Genomic DNA, 23,522 nt, shown 5'->3' with positions numbered 1-23,522 from the left:
CCTTTGTAGTGTTGCCATGTCTTGTGATTTTATCATAAGTGTATGAAATTAGGCATGTTTCTTACAACCCCAGTTCTCACAATCATAACACTAGATCTAATCTAATCTGAGGTTAGATTTTTTTTTTTAAGGAAGTTTCTAGCCATTGTATTTGGAGAGAAAAACATGTAGATGTGTGTTTCCCAAGTGCCCAAAAAACAGAAGACAAAGAAAAAGAACTTTATATTTTTTAAATCACATCCATTTTTAAACCCAACTAATGATTTTTAGATTCTTTAGATTGCCAACACTGCCTTTAACATTTTTTGAACCTTAAAAGTTTTGGTTGATTCCTATTTTTTTCCAAAGCCATTTGCCCATCCCTACGCAAGAAGTCTTTATCCCTATGATAACAATAATGTGAAAGACATCAGGACAAATTTAGAGTTGGAGTAAGTGGGTGCAACTCCATTAAAGCCAATGCAGTTAAGGGGCCAATGACATTACTTCTTTGTCACAAGAATACCTTAAAAATAGATGAGTGTAATTTCTTGTTCACTGTTGAAGCTCATCATGAGAATGGAAGGGAGATTTACTTACACTGTCTTGTGATTTAGTTTTTAGTTTATTTTTGTCGATAGCTTCGTGTTCACATTCAGTGAATTAAGCACGTTCCAGACTTTAAGCACATACATAAATATCTAGCTGAAGAGGTATCTAAGTGCTCAGAAAAGTGAGGATATAGGTTCTGATACACATAGCACAGTGGTCCCTCGGTGGAGAGCTCATGGCAGAATTGGGACTGTAGTGCTCAGAATGACCTGTGTCTGAAAATGAAAATGTTTCTGTTGATACAACATGATAATACAGACCCCAAAACATAACCCAGAGTCTAGACTTTAGTCTAAGTCTACTTTAGTCTAAAGTAGACCCACTGTATCATACTCCCAGCCAAACTCCCATTGACTTCAATGGGAGCAGGATCGAGCCTTGTAAGAAGTCATTTTAAACCTAAAAAAAGGCACTGTCCTTCCCCTGCAAAATAAACCAAAACAACAAAAACAAAGCCCTGAAACAAAGCAAATCTTTTGTGGAATTCAATGCTCTACCATTGTTCTTCAGCTTTACAGACAGCATGCCTTGTCTCAGTGTTGCATTTTCTTTTTCTTTTGTCTACTGTCCTGAATATAAGAGTGAAACGGGTACTTTCTTATATGTAATGGGAAGTTGCAGAGAACCAGAATTTTTGGATTCTAGTGAACAGAGGCATTAGTGCTGGAGATCTGGGATTAGATCCAGTATGCTGGGTAAAAGGGCCAGAGTGACACAAAGAGCATCTAAAACCTCTATATGCAGCCTGGCAGGCACTGCCTGACACAGGCAGTGCAGAAGTCAGCCATAAAGCTCCTTCCTAAGGACCTCTTTGCAAGCCGGGGTGTAGGGGACTTGCTGAAGCAGGGATGGTGATGGGAGGGGCATGTAAACGGCCACAGCATGCAGCTCTGCAGAGATCCCAGGCACAGCGCACCTAAGGGCAAGAGGTTGCCATAAATTAGACAGACGCTCAGGGTGTCGACATGTCGATGGCTAAGAAGTGTACCATGGAATAGTGGAAGTACAATACATTTGCAACATTGTAAAATTGGAGTAATGTAGTGGGGAATGAAAACCATAGCTTTACCCTTTTTGTGTGTGTGTGTGTGTATGTGTAACATGGACGTTATCTGTTTTACATCTCTTTGTGGATTTGGGGTTGGGGACATGAGCAAAGGAAGCATTAAAAGTTAAGTATTGTGAACACGCAAAGGAGCAATATAAATTTGTATTAGTGTATGTGCCTCTGAGAAATAATATCAAATAATACCTTAGGGCCATGGTCCCACTAAGCCAATAAGATCCTACATCTTTGGAAAACAAATCTGCAAATAGTGCAGAAGAAGATGACTCTATCGTGTCCTGTGACCTAAATTTTCTCAGGTGCCAGCATCAATTTAATTCATAATGAAGTGAATCAATGAGCCAGGCTTCAGAGGGAAATATCTATTGAAAGATCTGCAATGAAGATCTTTGTTATGCAATAGGTAATCCTGGCATCCGTGACCTGAGGAATAAATTATGTGGCACCTCAAGACTAAAACACGTCAGTTGCAGCAGAATATCAGTAACTAGTTATTTTAAACCCGATCGCCAAGTTCTTTGGGAAAATTCAGAAACTCTGAGATATTAGCCAATCAGTGTATGTGAGATAGTTTGGCCAGATCTTTGGCCCTGTCTCCAGCTACTTTGAGGCAACACAAAACAGCTGGAAAGCTGCCCTAAAAAGGCAACTGAGAATGGTCCTAACAGAGGAAAATTCTTTTGTGACATAGAGCTGAATACCACTGGTCCCCACTCTCGCCACAAAAAAAGCATGCAAGCGGGGAGAGAGAGGGCAGGAGAGGGTGATGTCTCATGGTGTTTTGGATCTTATGGCTGTTCCTAGCTATGTTGAGAGCTGTTTAGACTAACAGCTAATGAGATAAGAAACAGAAAAGTGACTGGTTTCAGAGTAGCAGCCGTGTTAGTCTGTTTTTGCAAAAAGAAAAGGAGTACTAGGGGCACCTTAGAGACTAGCAAATTTAGCTGTAGCTCACGAAAGCTTATGCTCAAATAAATTTGTTAGTCTCTAAGGTGCCACAAGTACTCCTTTTCTTTTTGAGAAAAGTGACTGAGAGCTATCTTTCCCTACAGTTCACTTCAGCTATGTTGAGTGTAATCCAGTACCACTGAAGATCTGGCTCATTATGACTATTTGTTTTCTTTTGATGTGATTGTCCTGATTCCCCCTGGCCTTTCACCTCACAGGGTCATTTCAATCTGTGCAGAGTGGGAGTGCAACACTTCCAAATCAGAATGGTAGCATCTTACAGTCACTTTGCACAGCTATAAAAGGACTACACAGGTGCAAGTCAGTGGAGAATCTGAACCTTTTTATTCTGCAATAAGATTTCGGAAAGCAGCTGTGTCTTGTGCTTAAAGTTCACCATGACTGCATCACAATGGGGAATCTTACTCACAATGCTGATAATAGCACAGAGATGATCAGGCTAATGTCTGCAGGTTCAGTTAGTTGCAAAAGAATTTTCCTGTGAAAGATCACCACCTCACATGCATCATTAAAGGTCCATCAGCACGTTACACCCAGTCATTTTTTAACGATGCCAGATCAGGACTTTCCACCGTTCTGATGGATGAAAGTGATGATGCCAGCCATGACAAGGGGTGCATCATGATCATATGGTTTGACCAGGAGGCATGACTTGTGAAAAATGATTTTCTAAATGGGTTTGTGAGTAACACTGCAAGTGCTGGAAGCCTTTCTGCATCACTGAGTTCACTTGTCATTGACTCAAACATTTCATTGACAAATGTGATTGCACTTTCCTTTGAGTCAGCAAATGTGATGATTGACAGAGTAATACAAACGCTGGCCTCTGTGACTATAGCCATTGATCAACGTCACATGTCTTATGCCACTTGATAACTTGTCTGCTTCCAAAACATCTCCCTAAATTGAGGGAGACACGTTGGTTCACTCTAAAGTTAGTGTAAAAATGTTAGTGAAGTTGACTTATCCTTCATCTGTGATGGTAGAATCTGGGGTTCCAGGTGGCACAGGGTAATGGGATATAGAGCCTTTCATCTCTGGGTTACTGGGTTAAGTCTAGCTTTATTTGTAGTGACCAAAAGTTAGTTACTACCTAAGGCCTGTATGGTGCTCTTTGTAATAAGGAGTCTGCTGCTTTCAGCCTCATTTCTAGTCCCAAGAGGCAAATGTCCAGTTCACAGAAACCATGACCAAAAGTGGCAATAATGGCATGCTTGTTGGCATTCTCAGCAATGAGAGAGAGAGAGAGAGAGAGAGAGGACTGAATGTGCCTTGAGATGGAATCATCCTCTCACTTGTAGAGGTTGTCCTACCAGATCAAAGTTGAGAAACATTGGCATCACATTGAAGGACAGCTTGTTATTGAAGTTAGTGGGAATTGAAGGCACTCAGGACCTCACAGGAGGTGGTTGGCACCTCTCAGGATCGGGCCTTTAGTGAGGAAGCGCTCACTGAACTTTCAGAAAACAAACCTAAAAAGATTACATTGGATGGGGAAAACAGTGTGGAAAGCAAAGGCTTATAATTACTAATAAAATTACAGCTCTCCTGTACCAGATGTAGTTGATGTTTATTCATCTGCATCTGGATATACTGATGACCTTCTGTTCCTGCAGTGATAAATCCTTATGAACTTCCAATAAAGTCTGATGAAAGTGAAATGTCAGGTTGATTCCATTCATCTCTCTGAATTTTAACAGCTCCTGTCCTTTAGAAGGAGCCCATTTTAGCAAAAAGAGGTCAAAATGCATTATGTTACACTGCTACCGGACTCTGGAATTGCACCGGACTATTCCAGAGAACTGTTTTCAAAACTAAATTATGCCTGTCATTCATTCTCTCTAAAATCTGAATTGCTTGCAATGTCACACGCGCCACTACTGTGCTAACTTTTCCATTTTTAAAATCTAAACTCATCTTTAGAATTATAGATATTCTCAGCAGGTTTTATTTTAGACTTGCAACCATTCGTTACTTGGCCTAAAGAAGTAGGGCTGTTTTTATCTTGAAAATGGAAATCTAATATAGACACTTCTGGGGGGAGAGGGTGACGGTGGGGAGTAATATAAGCTTGAATGGCTGCCTTTGCTGTAATCCAACAATAATTCATTCATCTTCTGACTTTGGGAATTAAGTTCTCTGGTGCATTGACAGGGTGGTTGTTGGTCTTGTTTTATAAAATTTAATTTGAATTTTTTGCTGTTGCATACCCGGACAGTTAATCAGACCATTGCCACCTCACTTTAAATCAGCTAGCATGTCACATGCCTCATTTCAGGCTGCATTCTCCCACCCTTTCTCTCACTGACTAGTGCCTCTCTCTGAGATGGGTTCCAGTGAAATTCCTGCAGAATAAGTTACTACTTCATGTGAGTAATGGAAGCAGTGTTTTATAGTACATGTGTATATTCCTATTTTCCCAGTATGAAAGAAAAGAAGGAAAAAACTTGATTAGTTGAGCATAATTGTATGGATACTTTCAATCCATTACTTTGTGGCACAGAGCAGTTTCCCATTCACACATCCATCTTCACTGAAACAGGAGGCTATTCTTACATTTTATTCACATAATCATTTTGATATAAAATCTGTTTTGCTGCAGATGAGGGCCCTGGAGGTTTTTGGTCTGTTGTAATACATAAAGGCGGCCTGACATTGCAGCATTAGTTCTCCAGTGCTGTTGCCTAGCAGAGCTAAAAGCACTGAGGTCTTTTACAGTTCTGCTATTGCCATTCTCCATTTCAATGGGAGCTGAATGTAAAAGGGAAATTGATGGTGCTGGAGAATGAATTTCAATCATGCTAAGAAAGAAGAGACAGAAGGGAGCTGGCTAAGAAAGTGCTGGTAAATGTCACTGCAAGGGAGAAGCTAACAGGCTGACTGCTCTAAGCCCGTAACTGCATGTTATCAACATATGGATCTACCATTCTTAAAAGGGCACCAATCTGTATACTCTGAATGCAAGAGGTATGTTACATTTATACATAGTGGTACTTTGGCACCCTCACATGATCATAAGGACATAAGAACTTCCATAGTGGGTCAAACCAAGGGTCCATCTAGCCCAGTGCCCTGTCTCCAACAGAGGCCAATACCAGAGCTTCAGGGGGAGTGTACAGAAGAGGGCAGCTGGAGTGATCCATTCCTGTCTTCCCCTCCTGGCTGCTGACAGTCAAAGGTTTAGGGATGCTCCGAGCATGGGGTTGCACCCTGACTACCTTGACTAATAGCCACAGAGAGATCTATCTTCCATGAACTTATCTAGTACTTTTTTGAACCTAGTTCAACATCACAACATCCCATGACAAGGAATTCCACATTGTGTGAAAAAAGTACTTTCTCTTGTTTGTATTAAATGTGCGGCCTGTTAATTTCTTTTGGTGACCCTCAGTTTGGGAAAGGGTAAATAACACTTCTCTGATCACTGTTTCCACACCATTCATGATTTTATAGACCACTATCACATCCCACCTTAGCTGTCTCTTTTCTAAGCTAAACAGCCCCAATCTTTTTAGTCTTTCCTCATATGGAATCCATTCTATACCCTTGATCATCTTTGTTGCCCTTCTCTGAAACCTTTTCCAGTTCCACTATATCGTTTTAGAGATTTGGGAGACCAGAACTGGACAAGGTGTGGGCACACCATAGATTTATATAATGGCATTATGATATTTTCTGTCTTATTTTCTGTCCCCTTCCTATTTCTGTCCCCTTCCTATTAGTTCCTAACACCCTGTTAGCCTTTTTGACAACTGCTGCTCCACACTGAACTGAAGTTTTCAGAGAACTATCTATGGTGGTCTCTTTCAGCTAATTTAGAACCCATCATTGTATATATGTAGTTAGGATTATTTTTTCCAAGCTGCTTTACTTTGCACTCTTCAATGTTGAATGTTGAATTTTATTTGTCATATTCATGTTTTACTTGGGATTTTCAGTGTTTTGTTCTTGATTCTTACTCAGGTAAAAACTCCCATGAAAATTTAAATCAATCAGCATTTCATATGAAGTTCATGGGAGTTTTGCCTGAGTAAGGGCAGAATAAAAACTGAGCAGAAAGCAATGTAGTGAGTAATTATGGAACAACCCACCAGGACAACTTTGTTCAAATCACCTGACAGTGATTGGCTTATGTCCTGCAGCATAAAAGTTTATTTCCCTAATAATAATAATAATAATAATTAATAATAATTAGTAAACACACATGCCACACACACAACCCACAAAACAATTTCTTTTCTCTAATCCTTATTTCAATCCTACTAAACTCTCAGTCTCTGACATCTTGAGGAAACATAGTATAACATATTTTGTAAAAATAGTAAAATTATTTACTATGAGACTGCACTGCAACACTCGGTCTAAGGGTCATCTTTACTGAGAAGTGGGAGAGAGACTCTCTTCTATGCAAATTAGGAAGTGCACAGATCAATTCAGGGTGAGCAAGACTAAGGGAGAAAGGGGAGGCAGTTTTATTTCATTTAGTTAAATTTAAAACTCCACATCGGAGAATCTTCATCCAGAGCTCTGAGTACCCTGGCAATAAAATGAAAAATACAATTAAAAAAGTTCTAGGGTCAATCAAAGTGCCAGTAGCATTTATGCATGCAGTTGTTTTCATGCAGTTGTTTTCATTTATGCATGCAGTTGTTTTCATGTGAGTGTTGATGTGGGGTTGCTTGTGGGTTAATATAGAGCTGTACCCCAAAATATGTTTTATGTATACATTTTCTGGGGCGGTGTTTTGGAGTGTCGGTGGGAGCAGACAGTTCCAGCACACTTCCCAACAGACACAAGACATTAAAGTTGAAAGAATCAATGGTCAAACAATGGAGCAAGCATCACATGAGCATCATCTTAGTTGGTCTGGCTGGCTGAGTGGGAGAAACCAGTCTGAGGCAAAAGACCTTCCTAGGGCCTATAGCAAGGGCCTTTCAGCAACATGGAAATTAGGGTCAGGCTCACACAGGGAGAGTGGAACTTTGAGAAACAGGAGTTTCTGGGGAAAGGAGAAGGGAGGGGGCAGAGGGAGACTGACGCTCTGGAAGGCAAACTAAGACAAGGCTTGGTCCCAAGAGCTCCCAGACTTGTTAGCAGAATGTAGGTCGGGTCTATTCTGTTCCTGGAACTCAAGAAGGAAGCCCATCTAACTTAGCTTGTAATTAAGATTAGATGAGTCTAGATAGATATGAAGGCTGCTTTTTACTCTAAAATTATTTTCTCTAGTGCTTTGTTCCAGTTGTTCAATAAACCTACATGTATTTCGACAGCTGTTCATCACCATATGGGAATATCCACAAGGGTTCAGTCACCTACACAGTAATAAGTGGCGGGCATAGATGGGGTGTGGTACCCAGGTCCCAGTCTGCGAATGAGAGAACGGTATTCCTAACAGGCCTAGCACCTGAGGGCGTACACTCAGAGAGACCAAAAGGGAAACAGGTGCAAGCAGCTCCACAACCATTACAGTTTTACGGAAGGAAAATGGAGTTGCATGGATAATTATCCATTTGGTTCACATAACTCAGGCACTTTTAAAAATGTAGACCTAAGACTAATGAGCATCCATTTCTTGTACAGCCCCTTCCACAATAATAAAATAACTCAAATGTCTGTTGAAATCATAGGAAGTACCCAAACAGGAAGTAATCAATCTGCCTAAACGTGGTACACAGTAATGCCAGACAGGAGTTACTTTCACTGAAGACCAGCTGATACAACCAATCTAGTTGTCCCACACAGGTGCTACTTCTGTTATAAAGGTATTGGCCACCATGCCCAGCCCTCTCTCCTCCCCCAACTACTGATTTCCCCCAAATCATTACAATGCTTTAAACCTATCTTCTTTTTAAAATACACTCATTCTCCATTCTCCATAGGGACAGAAAAACATGGAAAAAGAAGAGGGACAAGGACTGGAAGAGGGAAAAAATGATCTCATAAAATATCCCCAAGTGTATTTAACCAAAATCCTATTCCAGTTATAGTCAATTTAAATTCTCATGGAGTCTCATAAGCACCTCAAAAGACAAGAAGTCAGACTATGCTGCATTACCAGTAACTTTAGTTATTAAACATACAGAGCACCAACTACACTAATACTCAGCCAGTGCTGACAAGTGAAATGGCAATGTTAAATATGTAACGACCATCCCTCTTCGAATGCTGGTCCCTATGTATATTACACTGTGGGTACACATATGCTTCATGAGCCTAAAGCTGGAGAATTTTGAAAGCAGCGTCCATTGGTCCACACATGCGCCCTTGCTCACCCCCTGACTCCAACCAAGGAGATAAAGGGAAGGGCGGACCGACCTCCTCTCCAGTTCCTTCTCACCACTGCATCATCTGGGTCGGAAACTGGCTTTATTCCTTTATCTGTGACTAGAGAGAGAGAGAGAGTTTTAGAAGTTTTTGGGAATTTAAAGTTTTATCTAATAGTTTGTATCTTTTAGTTGGTTAGTTGGGAAGCCCCCCCCTCCTCACCCCATTTTGAGTACTGGACTACACCCAGGACTCTGGGCTTCACAATTTGTCCTTCCTATCCATGCCCCTTCTCAGTCAGTGACAACCACCAATATTGCTTCAGGGAAGCCCACATCACGGCAAGGTGCAGTATCAGCATTCCCTTCCCCAGTCATACCTAGGAAGAGTGGGAACTTCACCTTAGGAAGCACCATGAGGCCACAATTGGACCTAGACTGGGGGACCTCCTGTACATTGGCCCGACTTTTGATCAATGCAAAGTAATACACATTGGAAAACATAATCCCAACTATACATATAAAATGATGAGGTCTAAATTAGCTCATTCAAGAAAGAGATCTTGGAATCATTGTGGATAGTTCTCTGAAAACATCCACTCATTGTGCAGCGGCAGTCAAAAAGGCCAACAGAAGGTTGGGCATCATTAAGAAAGGGATAGATAATAAGACAGAAAATAACATTGCCTCTATATAAATCCATGGTACGCCCACATCTTGAATACTGCGTGCAGATGTGGTCACTCCATCTCAAAAAAGATATATTGGAATTGGAAAAAGTTCAGAAAGGGGCAACAAAAATGAGGAGAGATTAATAAGATTGGGACTTTTCAGCTTGGAAAAGAGGTGACTAAGGGGGGGATATGATAGAGGTCTATAAAATCATGACTGGTGTGGAGAAAGTAAATAAGGAAGTGTTATTTACTCTGTCTCATAACACAACAACTAGGGGTCACCAAATGAAATTAATAGACAGTAGGTTTAAAACAAACAAAAGGAAGTATTTCTTCACACAATGTACAGTCAACCTGTGGAATTCTTTGCCTGAGGATGATGTGAAAGCCATAACTATAACAGGTTCAAAAAAGAACTAGATAATTTCATTGTGGATAGGTCCATCAATTGCTGTTAGCCAGGATGGGCAGGGATGGTGTCCCTAGCCTCTGTTCGCCAGAAGCTGGGAATGGGCGACAGGGGATGGATCACTTGATGATTACCTGTTCTATTCATTCCCCCTAGGGTACCTGGCATTGGCCACTGTTGGAAGACAGGACACTGGGCTAGATGAACCTTTAGTCTGACCCAGAATGGCCATTCTTATGACTTAACAAAGAGTGCACCTTCTGCCACAAGGTTCATCTCAGGCGTGAGGGAGTCTATCCCCACAGATCCCTTGGCAGCATCTTATTGGGAAAGCAGGGAATGGTAGTGGAAGGAACGCATAGTTCAAGTGATCTATCCATGGAAGAAGTAGAGTGTTGTCCTGCAAGTGATGATTCAGGGCTCCTCTGGAGCAGTGCATACTGCACTTTCTGTTTGTTAGGGAGGACTGGGGAAGGGTGTACTCCATAGAGTGAAAATATTGTCCAACCATATCCAATAAATGAATCCCAGCTGTAATCTTCAGTTTCAATTACTGTATTTTTCTGTTATTAAAACAAAAAGGAAAAGATAGACATAGCTGGATGGATGCAATTATGTACATAAGTTTGAAAGCAGCCAAGTTATACATGCAGTAATGTATGCATGCACATGAGCAAAGCCGGGCAGGTATATGACTGGCCATTTGCAATTGCATATACACCATGGCCCTGATGTCCCATGACATAAATTGGATTACTGACATGCTTAACGTTAAGCATGTACTTAGTTTCTCTGTTGGATTGGGGCCATGTACACGAACACATACATATATTTTGATAAGTATCTCATGGGGTAGGAGCTTGAAAATGTCCTCACAATGTCCTCAAAATGTCATCTAACTTTTGAAATCTAGCAACCTATCTATAAAAAAAGTGTAACAAGGTAGAATTGGAATGATTTCTCTTTTTGCATACAGAAAGCACTGTAACACACTTTGACATTAGAAACTTTAGCTTCTATTCTTGCTTTGGTTACACAAGTAAATAACAGCTTGAAAGGAGCACTGAAAGACATAATTTTGTCACTCACTTCTCCACAGGAAATTACTGGAACGCTGCGTCTTTCATTACTCCATCGTCCTACCTTCACTTCTCCACGTTCCAAGGGGAAACCAGCGCAGACATCTCTTTCTATTTCAAAACATCAGCCCCTGATGGAGTGTTTCTTGAGAATTTGGGGAATACAGACTTCATCAAACTTGAGCTGAAATGTGAGTATATTCTCTCCACCACTTTTACTGAGAACGAAAAATGAAAGGTGATGAGATTTAAGAAACCTCTGTCATTCAACACATGGTCAAGTAAAAGCTGTTTGTGATGTAGGACAAAGTCCAAGTCTACCTTTTCACTATATTTGTAAATTATCTTAGCGGGGAAAAACCCTGGAAATAACGATCATCTTGTTTGACATGGAGTCATAGCAGGAGAAACAAAAACACTGACATATATTACCTAACTCTTAAGCCTTTTTAAATTACATGCCTAATTTAGTTATTTTATTTGAAGAGTATATGTGTGTTGTATACCATACTTATTCTATAAGTGAGAAAAGTATGATATGACTATTTGAATCAATGGTTTCAAATAACCAAAGATATCAAGGCATATATGCAATGTTTAAACTCTGAAAAATCCTGGAGTAACCAAATCTTTATGCCCACATGGGTTATGACTAATCACCAATAAAATCTCTGATCTGAAAAAGAGGCCGTGACAGGTTGACATGCTGCAAGATAAAGTTAACAGAGAGAGTGATTTTTTTTTTTTAATCTTAAGAAACATGGGACAGATTTCCAAAAGTAGGGCTGGTGAGTCTAAGGAGGTTAGTAGGTGGGAACAAAGATGGCATTAAGCCTCCTTTGCTCTCCCTCAATGCAGTTGAGCCCTAAGTAATTTGTCAGCGGTCAGACAGTAAATCAGTGGCAGAGCCAGAGCCCTGATTCCCAAGTCTGTCTGCTTCTGCCTAGACAACACTCCTTCCTACAGCCTAAATCCTCGAGCACATGACTGATTATGATATCTTTTTAACAATTATTAATTTCATAGCTTCTTCCTCCAAAGACATCTTAACATGGAACCACACCATATCAATGAGTTTTGCCCACTACACTTTAGAGTCCCGTATGTTTATGCAAACAGGACTTGCTTTTTCCAGCCCTTTATCCTTTTGAGCTGGATGGGGAAACTTGTGCAACCTTCACTGTATTTTTTTTTTCATTGTATTTTTGGTTTTCCTACCAGAAGGCCACTGTGTTGAAAAATCAACCCCTTCAGAGAAAATGCTGCATTAGCCACATGTCAAATGATGCATAGGACACTGAAGGAGCTCTTAATCCCTGGGACCTCTAGAAAACTATCAAAAGTAACTGAAAAAAATCTGAGCTCCTCAGGGAAATTTCTGACACAGAGGCTTTCCAGCATCATGAACAAATGGATCAAGAAATGTCTGAGGGAAGTGTACATACCATTCCTTTAAAGATAAGACTGCATCTCAGATATGCGTAATACAGAAAAGACTTAACTTTCAAACGAGGAAACTTAGCTCCACTCCAACTAGCTTGCGTTAGTGGTAAGATAGAGGCTGCTCTATATGGCTCTACCAAGATGTCAATGGCAGTCGTTGATCAGCTAGACATAGGGACAAGCTGGCCTCACAACATTATACCAACCTAAGACATTGGGGTGATCTTCCCTTGGCTCAATATACCAACTTCAGGGCCATTTTTTGCCAGCAGAAAGCAGAAAAGGCACATCTCAGGATGCACAACTTGGCAAAACATTAGTATAGCTCTTCCTAATTCTGATTCAGTCTGTGATGGGCCAACACAGCATATGGCAAACAGTTTCTAGCCATGCCACTAGCTAACTCACCACAGGTTATTTTCATTTCAATCTAATTTGTGTAGACTGCTGGAAATCCAGCTGCTTTATTGTATACTGATATTTTTACAAAAATAAACATTTACAGTACTGAATAGCACAGTCAAGTCCTGGTCTATGATTAGGACCTGTAGGAGTTATGGTAATACAAATAATAGTATACCAGCTATGCTTTACACACTGAATCTTTTCTCCTGTATTTCCTTTCGTAGTTTGCAGTTTCCTGCTATTTGAGATTTTTTTTAGGTTACAGTCAACAAATTTGAACGTAAAACCTCCTGTTTCAGTCGGGAGTTAGCATCAAGGTTAATCACAACGTTCCTGTCCAAGAGTGTTTGCTTCATTCCTCAAAGCACCTGTGGAGATGTGCACCCAACCATGTATTTTGTTTTCTGTCTTAATAAAGGAAAGAATAATTGGGCCCAGGGCAAATTAAGAAAAGACAAGCTTCTGTTGTCTAGTCATGATGTTAAGATGAGTGAACTTGGTTTCCTGCATGTCTGGATTTGATTACATGTGAACAGATGTGAGTTGAAAGTGTCTCCTTATAAAGATAGGGTGTGAGAATCTTGGCTAGGGGCTTAGTCTAAGCACTGGTTTTAGAATATATCATTTTCCTAGAATCATGCGTTCAAATACTCTCAGTGCTGACTAAGCCCTTCATCCTTCTTAGGTAGATAAAATGAGTGCATCTACCGCTACATTTGGCACTAATTGGACCTTTTGCTGTCAGTCTCATCTGATGGGCCAAGGACTTTATTTACATAGAGACCAAATTAGCTCTTACATGACTACAAAACACAGCTGAGATTCATTATGGGAAAAGTTTGCTTTGTAGCTGTCTGTGCTGCAGGGTGGATAAATTTTTTTTAAAAATTAAAGAGGAAAAAAAGTGTAGTTTAACGCAATATTTTTATTTACAAATTTGCTAGCTCTTTACTTTCTTACCATTTTACACCCTTTTAATAGAATTTCAGATATTACACAGAGATTTTTCTATGAAGAAGTTTCACACTTAGAATGTTCATCTATGCTTAAAATAGCAATGCCAAGGCTTCATTAACATTTTTACTGTGAGAATAGCACTATTCAAATCCTACATCGATAGAAAATACCCTGCACTCTATTTGCAACCAATATCACCTTCCAATGTATTAAACTTTGACAAATCAAAAAAGTTGAAATGCTCCAGCCAAGCTACACTCCTCCATCAGGATTTGCAGCCTGAAATCAATGGGACCATGCTCCTAAGTCACTTAGGTACTTCAGAAAATCCCACCATTCAGAACCTAACGTTAGGCCTGTGTGTAGAAATAGGCCATAGTCACATTGTTAATTAAAGTCTAAATAACTTTTCATTGTTTACATTGAAGCAATTTTGTTTTGAAGTAACAAAGATTTTTGTCACTAAGAAAAAAGCTTTCAATAAAAATAGGGACTTTTAAATAAAAATAAAATGTTAGCTCCAAACACTGCAAACATTTACACACATAGTTAGCTTACTTGAGGTCAGTGGAACTACTCATGTGAGTAAAATTAGTTATCTGCTTAACTGTTTGTTGGATCAGGGACTTAATTTTATTTGTTTGTTTGTTTGTTTGATTGTTTTTGCTGTTTAGTAATTTCTGTAAAATTCAAATAACATCCTATTAGTAGTGATTATTTTAAAAAATAGTTAATTATAAGTTAACAACATCACAAATTTTCAGATTCATTTTACAAAGCCTCAACCTCCATTTAAATATTTTTAAATTGGGTCATTTAAAACACGATGAAAATTAATTATTTAAATCATCTTTACTTAAATCTCTCCATCCTGCCTTCCTGGACATGTTTTGAGGACAAACAGAATGAATGTTTATTCTCCAGAGCATTCACCTTTTACAAGTTTATCCGAACAGGGACCATTACATTAGCTAGGGTTCACTTTCTGCAATCCAAAATTGCCCATAACCACACTCCATACCTGGGCACTCATGATACCGGTGATCGGGTGCCCACATGAAAAGCAACCCTCCACTGCTGGCCAAGTTGGTGCCCACCCTGAGCCTTTGACCAGTCTGGGAACTAAGAAGCTGGGGTTTCCCAACAGGTGCCAGTCCAGGGTTTGGTGGCCTGCTGGGCCTCTTGGAGGCTGACACTTCCAAGACAATACTGTCTGATCGCTGATTCCCCTGGTTGGGTTTTCCCTTGAGTCAAGGACCCTCCCTTACCCTCAGGCAGTTGTTAGTGTGACATCACCAAAGCCGTTTCAGTGGCTAAATAATTGTTAGCCTGGTAGCACAAGCCCCATAAGTCAGAACCTCTCATCCCGGGCTCAGAAACACACTGTGTAGATGTACCCTGTATGACCTCAGACAAGTCACTTCACCCCTCTGTGTTTCTGTTTCCCTACCCATAAAATAGGGATCCCTCTATTTACCTTCCTTTGGAAAGTGCTTTGATGAAAATTGCTATGTGAGCTAAACATTGTGTTAAAAATATATTATAAAAATATATAAACCTCTCTTTGAAAAGCCTCTTTTCTACAAAAGCACCTAGCGTAACATACATAATTAATAAATAACAATTTAATTCCTTTGGGGGTATTGTATAGCCTTTGCCAAGCAAGCTAACACAAACATTTAATACTTTCATTTACATTTAATATTTTCATTTCCTGAAGCAACATTAAATTCCAACTAGACTGAGCCACCATAAAGGACTTTTAAAAATATATTATTTCTTTATTTATTTAAGCAAAGGGCTTTTATTAAACAATAACAACAAACCCTCCCTATATTGATTCCCCACACATATGCTCTCTAGTTATGAGTAAGGCCACTGTATTAAAACTCTGCTTCTTCTCCACATTGAACTGCTGTGTAATTATTGCCTTCTCAGAACATTTCTATTTGCTTAAAGTACTTGTCTGCCAGTGGAGATGTCATGGAGAATTAGAATGTACCCACGCACTGTCAGATGGGTGAGGAGCCTGTCCTTCCCAGGCCATCATACATACTCTATTTGTGGCCACTTAAAATTGCAGGCAGTCCCTGTGTTTTGGGGAGTGCTGGAACTTCTTTCTTGACAGTTGCAAATTTCCCCAAAGAGACAGGAAGAAGACAGGCCATGCTACAGCCTGCTCATACACACAAGAAAGCTCGGGGAGGGAGCGTGACTCTGCACCACCCCTACTTAGGACTGTGCATTAAGGGCACAATCAAACCCATAATGCGTACGGTAGGGTGCATGACTAGACGTGGGACACAGGAAATATAATGGCTCTCTGACCAATCAAAAAAGCTATATCTGGAAAGAAAAATGGTGCCATCTAATAGTTATTTGTTATTTCTTGGTGCAGCTTCCTAGCCCTTGCAGAGTGGCAGGCCTTGAGTGGCCCAAGCTGATAATGGTATTGTTAAAATAACGCAGCTGTAACTGCACACTTCATGAAATGACTCCACACAGCAACTCCATTCCATTAGTTCCCTATACACTAAGAAACAACAAGAAAAGGGGCTTTTATCTGAGCTCTATACAAAGCAGGCAGCCTGGAAGCACTAACAGATATACCAGGAACGGCAGGGAAGAGTATATTGGTGCTTAAAGAAAGCTTTTATGTGAAAGAAAGCATAAAATCAAATGAAGTAAAAATCATAAATGAATCAAACTGTACCACAGAATCTCTAATAATAAGAATATTGCGGTAGGGATATATTACCGACCACCTGACCAGGATGGTGATAGTGACTGTGAAATGCTCAGGGAGATTAGAGAGGCTATTAAAATAAAAAACTCAATAATAATAATGGGGGATTTTAATTATCCCCATATTGACTGGGTACATGTCACCTCAGGACAGGATGCAGAGATAAAGTTTCTTGGCTCCTTAAATGACTGCTTTTGGAGCAGCTGGTCCTGGAACCAACCAGAGGAGAGGCAATTCTTGATTTAGTCCTAAATGGAACACAGGATCTGGTCCAAGAGTGAATATAGCTGGACCACTTAGTAATAGTGACCATAATATAACTAAATTTAATATCCCTGTGGCAGGAAAAACACCACAGCGGCCCAACACGGTAGCATTTAATTTCAGAAAGGGGAATTACACAAAAATGATGAGGTTAGTTAAACAGAAATTAAAAGGTACCGCGCCAAAAGTGAAATCTCTGCAAGCTGCCTGGAAACTTTTTTAAGACACCACAATAGAGGCTCAACTTAAATACCCCAAATTAAAAAACACAGTAAGAGAACTAAAAAAGAGCCACCATGGCTAAACAACAAAGTAAAAGAAGCAGTGAGAGGCAAAAAGGCATCCTTTAAAAACTGGATGTTAAATACTAGTGAGAAAAATAGAAAGGAGCATAAACACTGGCAAATGAAGTGTAAAAATACAATTAGGAAGGCCAAAAAAGAATATGAGGAACAGTAAGCCAAAGACTCAAAAAAAAATTTGCTATTACTTTTTAAGTACATCAGAAGCAGGAAGCCTGCTAAACAACCAGTGGGGCCACTGGACGATCGAGGTGCTAAAGGAACACTCAAGGACAATAAGGCCATTGCGGAGAAACTAAATGAATTCTTTGCATCGGTCTTCACGGCTGAGGATCTGAGGGAGATTCCCAAACCCGAGCCATTCTCATTAGGTGACAGATCTGAGGAACTGTCCCAGATTGAGATATCATTAGAGGTGGTTTGGGAACAAATTGATAAATTAAACAACAATAAGTCACCAGAACCAGATGGTATTCACCCAAGCGTTCTGAAGGAACTCAAATGTAAAATTGCAGAACTACTAACTGTAGTCTGTAACCTAATATTTAAATCAGCTTCTGTACCAGATGACTGGAGGGTAGCTAATGTGACTCCAATTTTAAAAAGGGCTCCAGAGGTGACCCCGGCAATTACAGGCCTGTAAGCCTGACTTCAGTACCGGGCAAACTGGTTGAAACTATAATAAAGAACAATATTGTCAGTCAGACATATGGATGTACATAATTTGTTGAGAAAGAGTCAACATGGTTTTAGTAAAGGGAAATCATGCCTCACCAATCTACTAGAATTCTCTGAGGGGGTCAACAAGCATGTGGAACAAGGGGATCCAGTGGATATAGTGTACTTAGGGTATGTCTGCACTACGAAATTAGGTCGAATTTATAGAAGTCTGTTTTCTAGAAATCGTTTTTATATAGTCGATTGTGTGTGTCCCCACACAAAATGCTCTAAATGTATGAAGTGCATTAACTCGGCGGAGTGCTTCCACAGTACCGAGCGTCGACTTCCAGAGTGTTGCACTGTGGGTAGCTATCCCACAGTTCCCGCAGTCTCCACCGCCCATTGGAATTCTGGTTGAGATCCCAATGCCTGATGGGGCAAAAAACATTGTCGTGGGTGGTTCTGGGTACCTGTCGTCAGGCCCTCCCTCCCTCCCTCCGTGAAAGCAATGGCAGACAATCGTTTCGCGCCTTTTTTCCTGAGTTACCTGTGCAGACGCCATACCACGGCAAGCATGGAGCCTGCTCAGCTCACTGTCACCATATGTCTCCTGGGTGCTGGCAGACGTGGTATTGCATTGCTACACAGCAGCAGCAACCCATTGCCTTGTGGCAGCAGATGGTGCAATAGGCCTGAAAACCATCGTCATCGTGTCCGAGGTGCTCCTGGCTGCCTCGATAAGGTCGGTCAGGAGCGCCTGGGCAGACATGGGCACAGGGACTAAATTAGGAGTGACTCGACCAGGTCATTCTCTTTAGTCCTGCAGGCAGTCCTATTGTACCATCTTATGGTGAGCAGGTAGGAGATGAGGATGGCTAGCAGTCCTATTGCACTGTCTGCCGCCAGCCAAAGATAGATGGAGTGGATCAAAACAAGAAATAGACCAGATTTATATTCATTTGCTCCCCCTTCTCTCCCTCCCCCCGTGAAATCAATGGCCGACAATCGTTTTGGTGAGGTCTGTCAGGGGCACCTTCAAAACTTTAATGGAGATTCAGTCCTGCCTGAAATACCGGAGGGAGGGATAGCTTAGTGGGTTGAGCATTGGCCTGCTAAACCCACGGTTTTGAGTTCAATCCTTGAGGGGGCCATTGTGTGTGACAGTTGTTTTTGTTTCTCCTTGATGTAAAGCCACCCCCATGTTGATTTCAATTCCCTGAAAGCCAACCCTGTAAGCCATGTTGTCAGTTGCCCCTCCCTCCATCAGAGCAACGGCAGACAACTGTTCCGCACCTTTTTTCTGTGCAGACGCCATACCACAGCAAGCATGGAGCCTGCTCAGATCACTTTGGCAATTAGGAGCACATTAAACACCATGTGCATTATCCAGCAGTATATGCAGCACCAGAACCTGGCAAAGCAAAACCGGGCGAGTAGGCGACGTCAGCGCGGTGACGAGAGTGATGAGGACATGGACACAGACTTCTCTCAAAGCACGGGCCCTGGCAATGTGGGCATCATGGTGCTAATGGGGCAGGTTCATGCAGTGGAATGCCGATTCTGGGCCCGGGAAACAAGCACAGACTGGTGGGACTGCATAGTGTTGCGGGTCTGGGACGATTCCCAGTGGCCGCGAAACTTTCACGTGCGTAAGGGCACTTTCATGGAACTTTGTGACTTGCTTTCCCCTGCCCTGAAGCGCAAGAATACCAAGATGAGAGCAGCCTTCACAGTTCACAAGCGAGTGGCAATAGCCTTGTGAAAGCTTGCAATACCAGACAGCTACCGGTCAGTCGGGAATCATTTGGAGCAGGCAAATCTACTGTGGGGGCTACTGTGATGCAAGTAGCCAACTCAATCAAAGATCTGCTGATATCAAGGGTAGTGACCCTGGGAAATGTGCAGGTCATAGTGGATGGCTTTGCTGCAATGGGATTCCCTAACTGTGGTGGGGCCATAGACAGAACCCATATCCCTATCTTGGCACCGGAGCACCAAGCCGGCGAGTACATAAACCGCAAGGGGTACTTTTCAATGGTGCTGCAAGCTCTGGTGGATCACAAGGGACGTTTCACCAACATCAACGTGGGATGGCCAGGAAAGGTACATGATGCTTGCATCTTCAGGAACTCTGGTCTGTTTCAAAAGCTGCAGGAAGGGACTTTATTCCCAGACCAGAAAATAACCACTGGGGATGTTGAAATGCATATCATTATCCTTGGGGACCCAGCCTACCCCTTAATGCCATGGCTCATGAAGCCATACACAGGCAGCCTGGACAGTAGTCAGGAGCTGTTCAACTACAGGCTGAGCAAGTGCAGAAAGGTGGTAGAATGTGCATTTGGACGTTTAAAAGCACGCTGGCTCAGTTTACTGACTCGCTTAGACCTCAGAGAAACCAATATTCCCACTGTTATTACTGCTTGCTGTGCGCTCCACAATATCTGTGAGAGTAAGGGGGAGATGTTTATGGTGGGGAGGGAGGTTGAGGCAAATCACCTGGCTGCTGGTTACGCGCAGCCAGACACCAGGGTGGTTAGAAGAGCACAGGAGAGTGCGGTACGCATCAGAGAAGCTTTGAAAACCAGTTTCATGACTGGACAGGCTATGGTGTGAAAGTTCTGTTTGTTTCTCCTTGATGAAACCCCCTGCACCTTGGTTCACTCTACTTCCCTGTAAGCTAACCACCCTCCCCCCTCCCTTTGATCACCACTTGCAGAGGCAATAAAGTCATTGTTGCTTCACATTCATGCATTCTTTATTAATTCATCAGACAAATAGGGGGATAACTGCCAAGGTTGCCAGGGAGGGGTGGTGGAGGAGGGAAAGACAAGGCCACACAGCACTTTAAAACTATAAAACGTGTTGAATGCCAGCCTTCTGTTGCTTGGGGTGGAGTGGCTGGGTGGCCGGAGGCCCTCCCCCACCGCATTCTTGGGCGTCTGGGTGAGGAGGCTATGGAACTTGGGGAGGAGGATGGTTGGTTACACAGGGGCTGTAGCGACGGTCTGTGCTCCAGCTGCCTTTCCTGCAGCTCAGCCATATGCTGGAGCATATTAGTTTGATCCTCCAGTAGCCTCAGCATTGAATCCTGCCTCCTCTAATCACGCTGCCGCCACCTTTCAGCTTCAGCCCTCTCTTCAGCCCGCCACTTACTCTCTTCAGCCCGCCACCTCTCCTCCCGGTCATTTTGTGCTTTCCTGCACTCTGACATTGTCTGCCTCCATGCATTCGTCTGTGCTTAGTCAGTGTGGGAGGACAGCATGAGGTCAGAGAACATTTAATCACGAGTGCGTTTTTTTCGCCTTCTAATCTTCGCTAGCCTCTGAGAAGGAGAAGATCCTGTGATCCTTGAAACACCTGTAGCTGGTGGAGGAAAAAAACGGGACAGTGGTATTTAAAAAGACACATTTTATAGAACAATGGGTACACTCTTTCACGGTCAACCTTGCTGTTAACATTACATACATAGCACATGTGCTTTCATTCCAAGGTCTCATTTTGCCTCCCCCCACCGCGTGGCTAGCCCCTCACCCCTCCCCGTGGCTAACAGCGGGGTACATTTCTGTTCAGCAACAGGCAAACAGCCCAGCAGGAACGGGCACCTCTGAATGTCCCCTTAAGAAAAGCACCCTATTTCAACCAGGTGACCATGAATGATATCACTCTCCTGAGGATAACACAGAGAGATAAAGAACGGATGTTGTTTGAATGCCAGCAAACATACACTGCAATGCTTTGTTCTACAATGATTCCTGACTACGTGCTACTGGCCTGGAGTGGTAAAGTGTCCTACTGTGGTGGACGGAATAAGGCTGCTCTCCCCAGAAACCTTTTGCAAAGGCTTTGGGAGGACATCCAGGAGAGCTGCGAATGCCAGGGCAAATTAATCGTTAAATATGCTTGCTTTTAAACCATGTATACTATTTTAAAAGGTACACTCACCAGAGGTCCCTTCTCCGCCTGGCGGGTCCGGGAGGCAGCCTTGGGTGGGTTTGGGGGGTACTGGCTCCAGGTCCAGAGTGAGAAACAGTTCCTGGCTGTCAGGAAAACAGGTTTCTCTGCTTGCTTGCTTGCTGTGAGCTATCTACAACCTCATCATCATCATCATCTTCCTCATCCCCAAAACCTCCTTCCGTGTTGCCTCCATCTCCATTGAAGGAGTCAAACAACACGGCTGGGGTAGTGGTGGCTGAACCCCCTAAAATGGCATGCAGCTCATCATAGAAGCGGCATGTTTTGGGTTCTGACCCGGAGCAGCCGTTTGCCTCTCTGGTTTTCTGGTATGCTTGCCTCAGCTCCTTAAGTTTCATGCGGCGCTGCTTCGGGCCCTGTTATGGCCTCTGTCATTCATACCCTGGAAAATTTTGACAAATGTTTTGGCATTTTGAAAACTGGAACGTAGTTCTGATAGCACGGATTCCTCTCCCCATACAGAGATCAGATCCCGTACCTCCCGTTCGGTCCATGCTGGAGCTCTTTTGCGATTCTGGGACTCCATCATGGTCACCTCTGCTGATGAGCTCTGTACTCACCTGCAGCTTGCCATGCTGGCCAAACAAGAAATTGAAATTCAAAAGTTCGCGGGCCTTTTCCTGTCTACCTGGCCAGTGCATCTGAGTTGAGAGTGCTGTCCAGAGCAGTCACAATGGAGCACTCTGGGATAGCTCCCGGAGGCCAATACCATCTAATTACATCCACAGTACCCCAAATTCGATCCGGCAAGGCCGATTTCAGCGCTAATCCCCTTGTCTGGGGTGGAGTAAGGAAATCAATTTTAAAAGCCCTTTAAGTCGAAAAAAAGGGCTTCGTTGTGTGGACGGGTGCAGGGTTAAATCGATTTAACGCTGCTAAATTTGACCTCAACTGCTAGTGTAGACCAGGGCTCAGATTTTCAGAAAGCCTTTGATAAGGCCCCTCACCAAAGGTTCTTCGCAAAGTAAGCTGTCACAGGATAAAACGGAAGGTTCTCTCATGGATTGGTAACTGGTTAAAGGATAGGAAACAAAGGGTAGGTATAAAGGTCAGTTTTCAGAATGGAGAGAGGTAAATAGTGGTGTCCCCCAGGGGTCTGTTCTGGGACCAGTCCTATTCAACATATTCAAAAATGATCCGGGAAAAGGGGTAAAACAGTGAGGTGGCAAAATTTGCAGATGATACAAAATTACTAAAGATAATTAAGACCCAGGGAGACTGTGAAGAGCTACAAAAGAATCTCTCTAAACTGGGTGACTGGGCAACAAAATGGCAGATGAAATTTAATGTTGTTAAATGCAAAGTAATGCACATTGGAAAGCATAATCCCAACTATACATATAAAATGATGGCTTCTAAGTTAGCTGTTTCTACTCAGGAAAGAGATCTTGGAGTCATTGTGGATAGTTCTCTGAAAACATCCACTCATTGTGCAGCGGCAGTCAAAACAGCCAACAGAATGCTGGGAATAATTAAGAAAGGGATAGATAATAGGACAGAAAATATCATGTTGCCTCTATATAAATCCATGGTATGCCCACATCTTGAATACTGTGTGCAGATGTGGTCACCCCATCTCAAAAAAATATATTGGAGTTGGAAAAGGTTCAGAAAAGGGCAACAAAAATGATTAGGGGTATGGAACGGCTTCTGTATGAGGAGAGATTAGTAAGACTGGGAATTTTCAGCTTGGAAAAGAGATGGCTAAGGGGAGATAAC

At 42.1% G+C, this 23,522-nt stretch overlaps 1 protein-coding gene across 2 annotated transcripts in view; it reads left to right on the top strand.

Moving 5' to 3' along the window:
• CNTNAP2 (contactin associated protein 2) overlaps positions 1 to 23,522 on the top strand; it is a 1,640,949-nt gene that overhangs the window by 1,469,098 nt on the left and 148,329 nt on the right. For both annotated transcript variants that reach the window (XM_074945269.1, XM_074945270.1), the window contains exon 16: positions 11,072 to 11,242. In XM_074945269.1, the coding sequence (XP_074801370.1) occupies positions 11,072 to 11,242 (171 nt within the window). The remainder of the gene's footprint in view (positions 1 to 11,071; positions 11,243 to 23,522) is intronic.

This window comes from Natator depressus, chromosome 2 (genome assembly GCF_965152275.1).
Source record: "Natator depressus isolate rNatDep1 chromosome 2, rNatDep2.hap1, whole genome shotgun sequence".
In the NCBI taxonomy this organism is placed as follows: domain Eukaryota; kingdom Metazoa; phylum Chordata; order Testudines; family Cheloniidae; genus Natator; species Natator depressus.
This window is presented reverse-complemented; position numbering and strand designations above follow the sequence as displayed.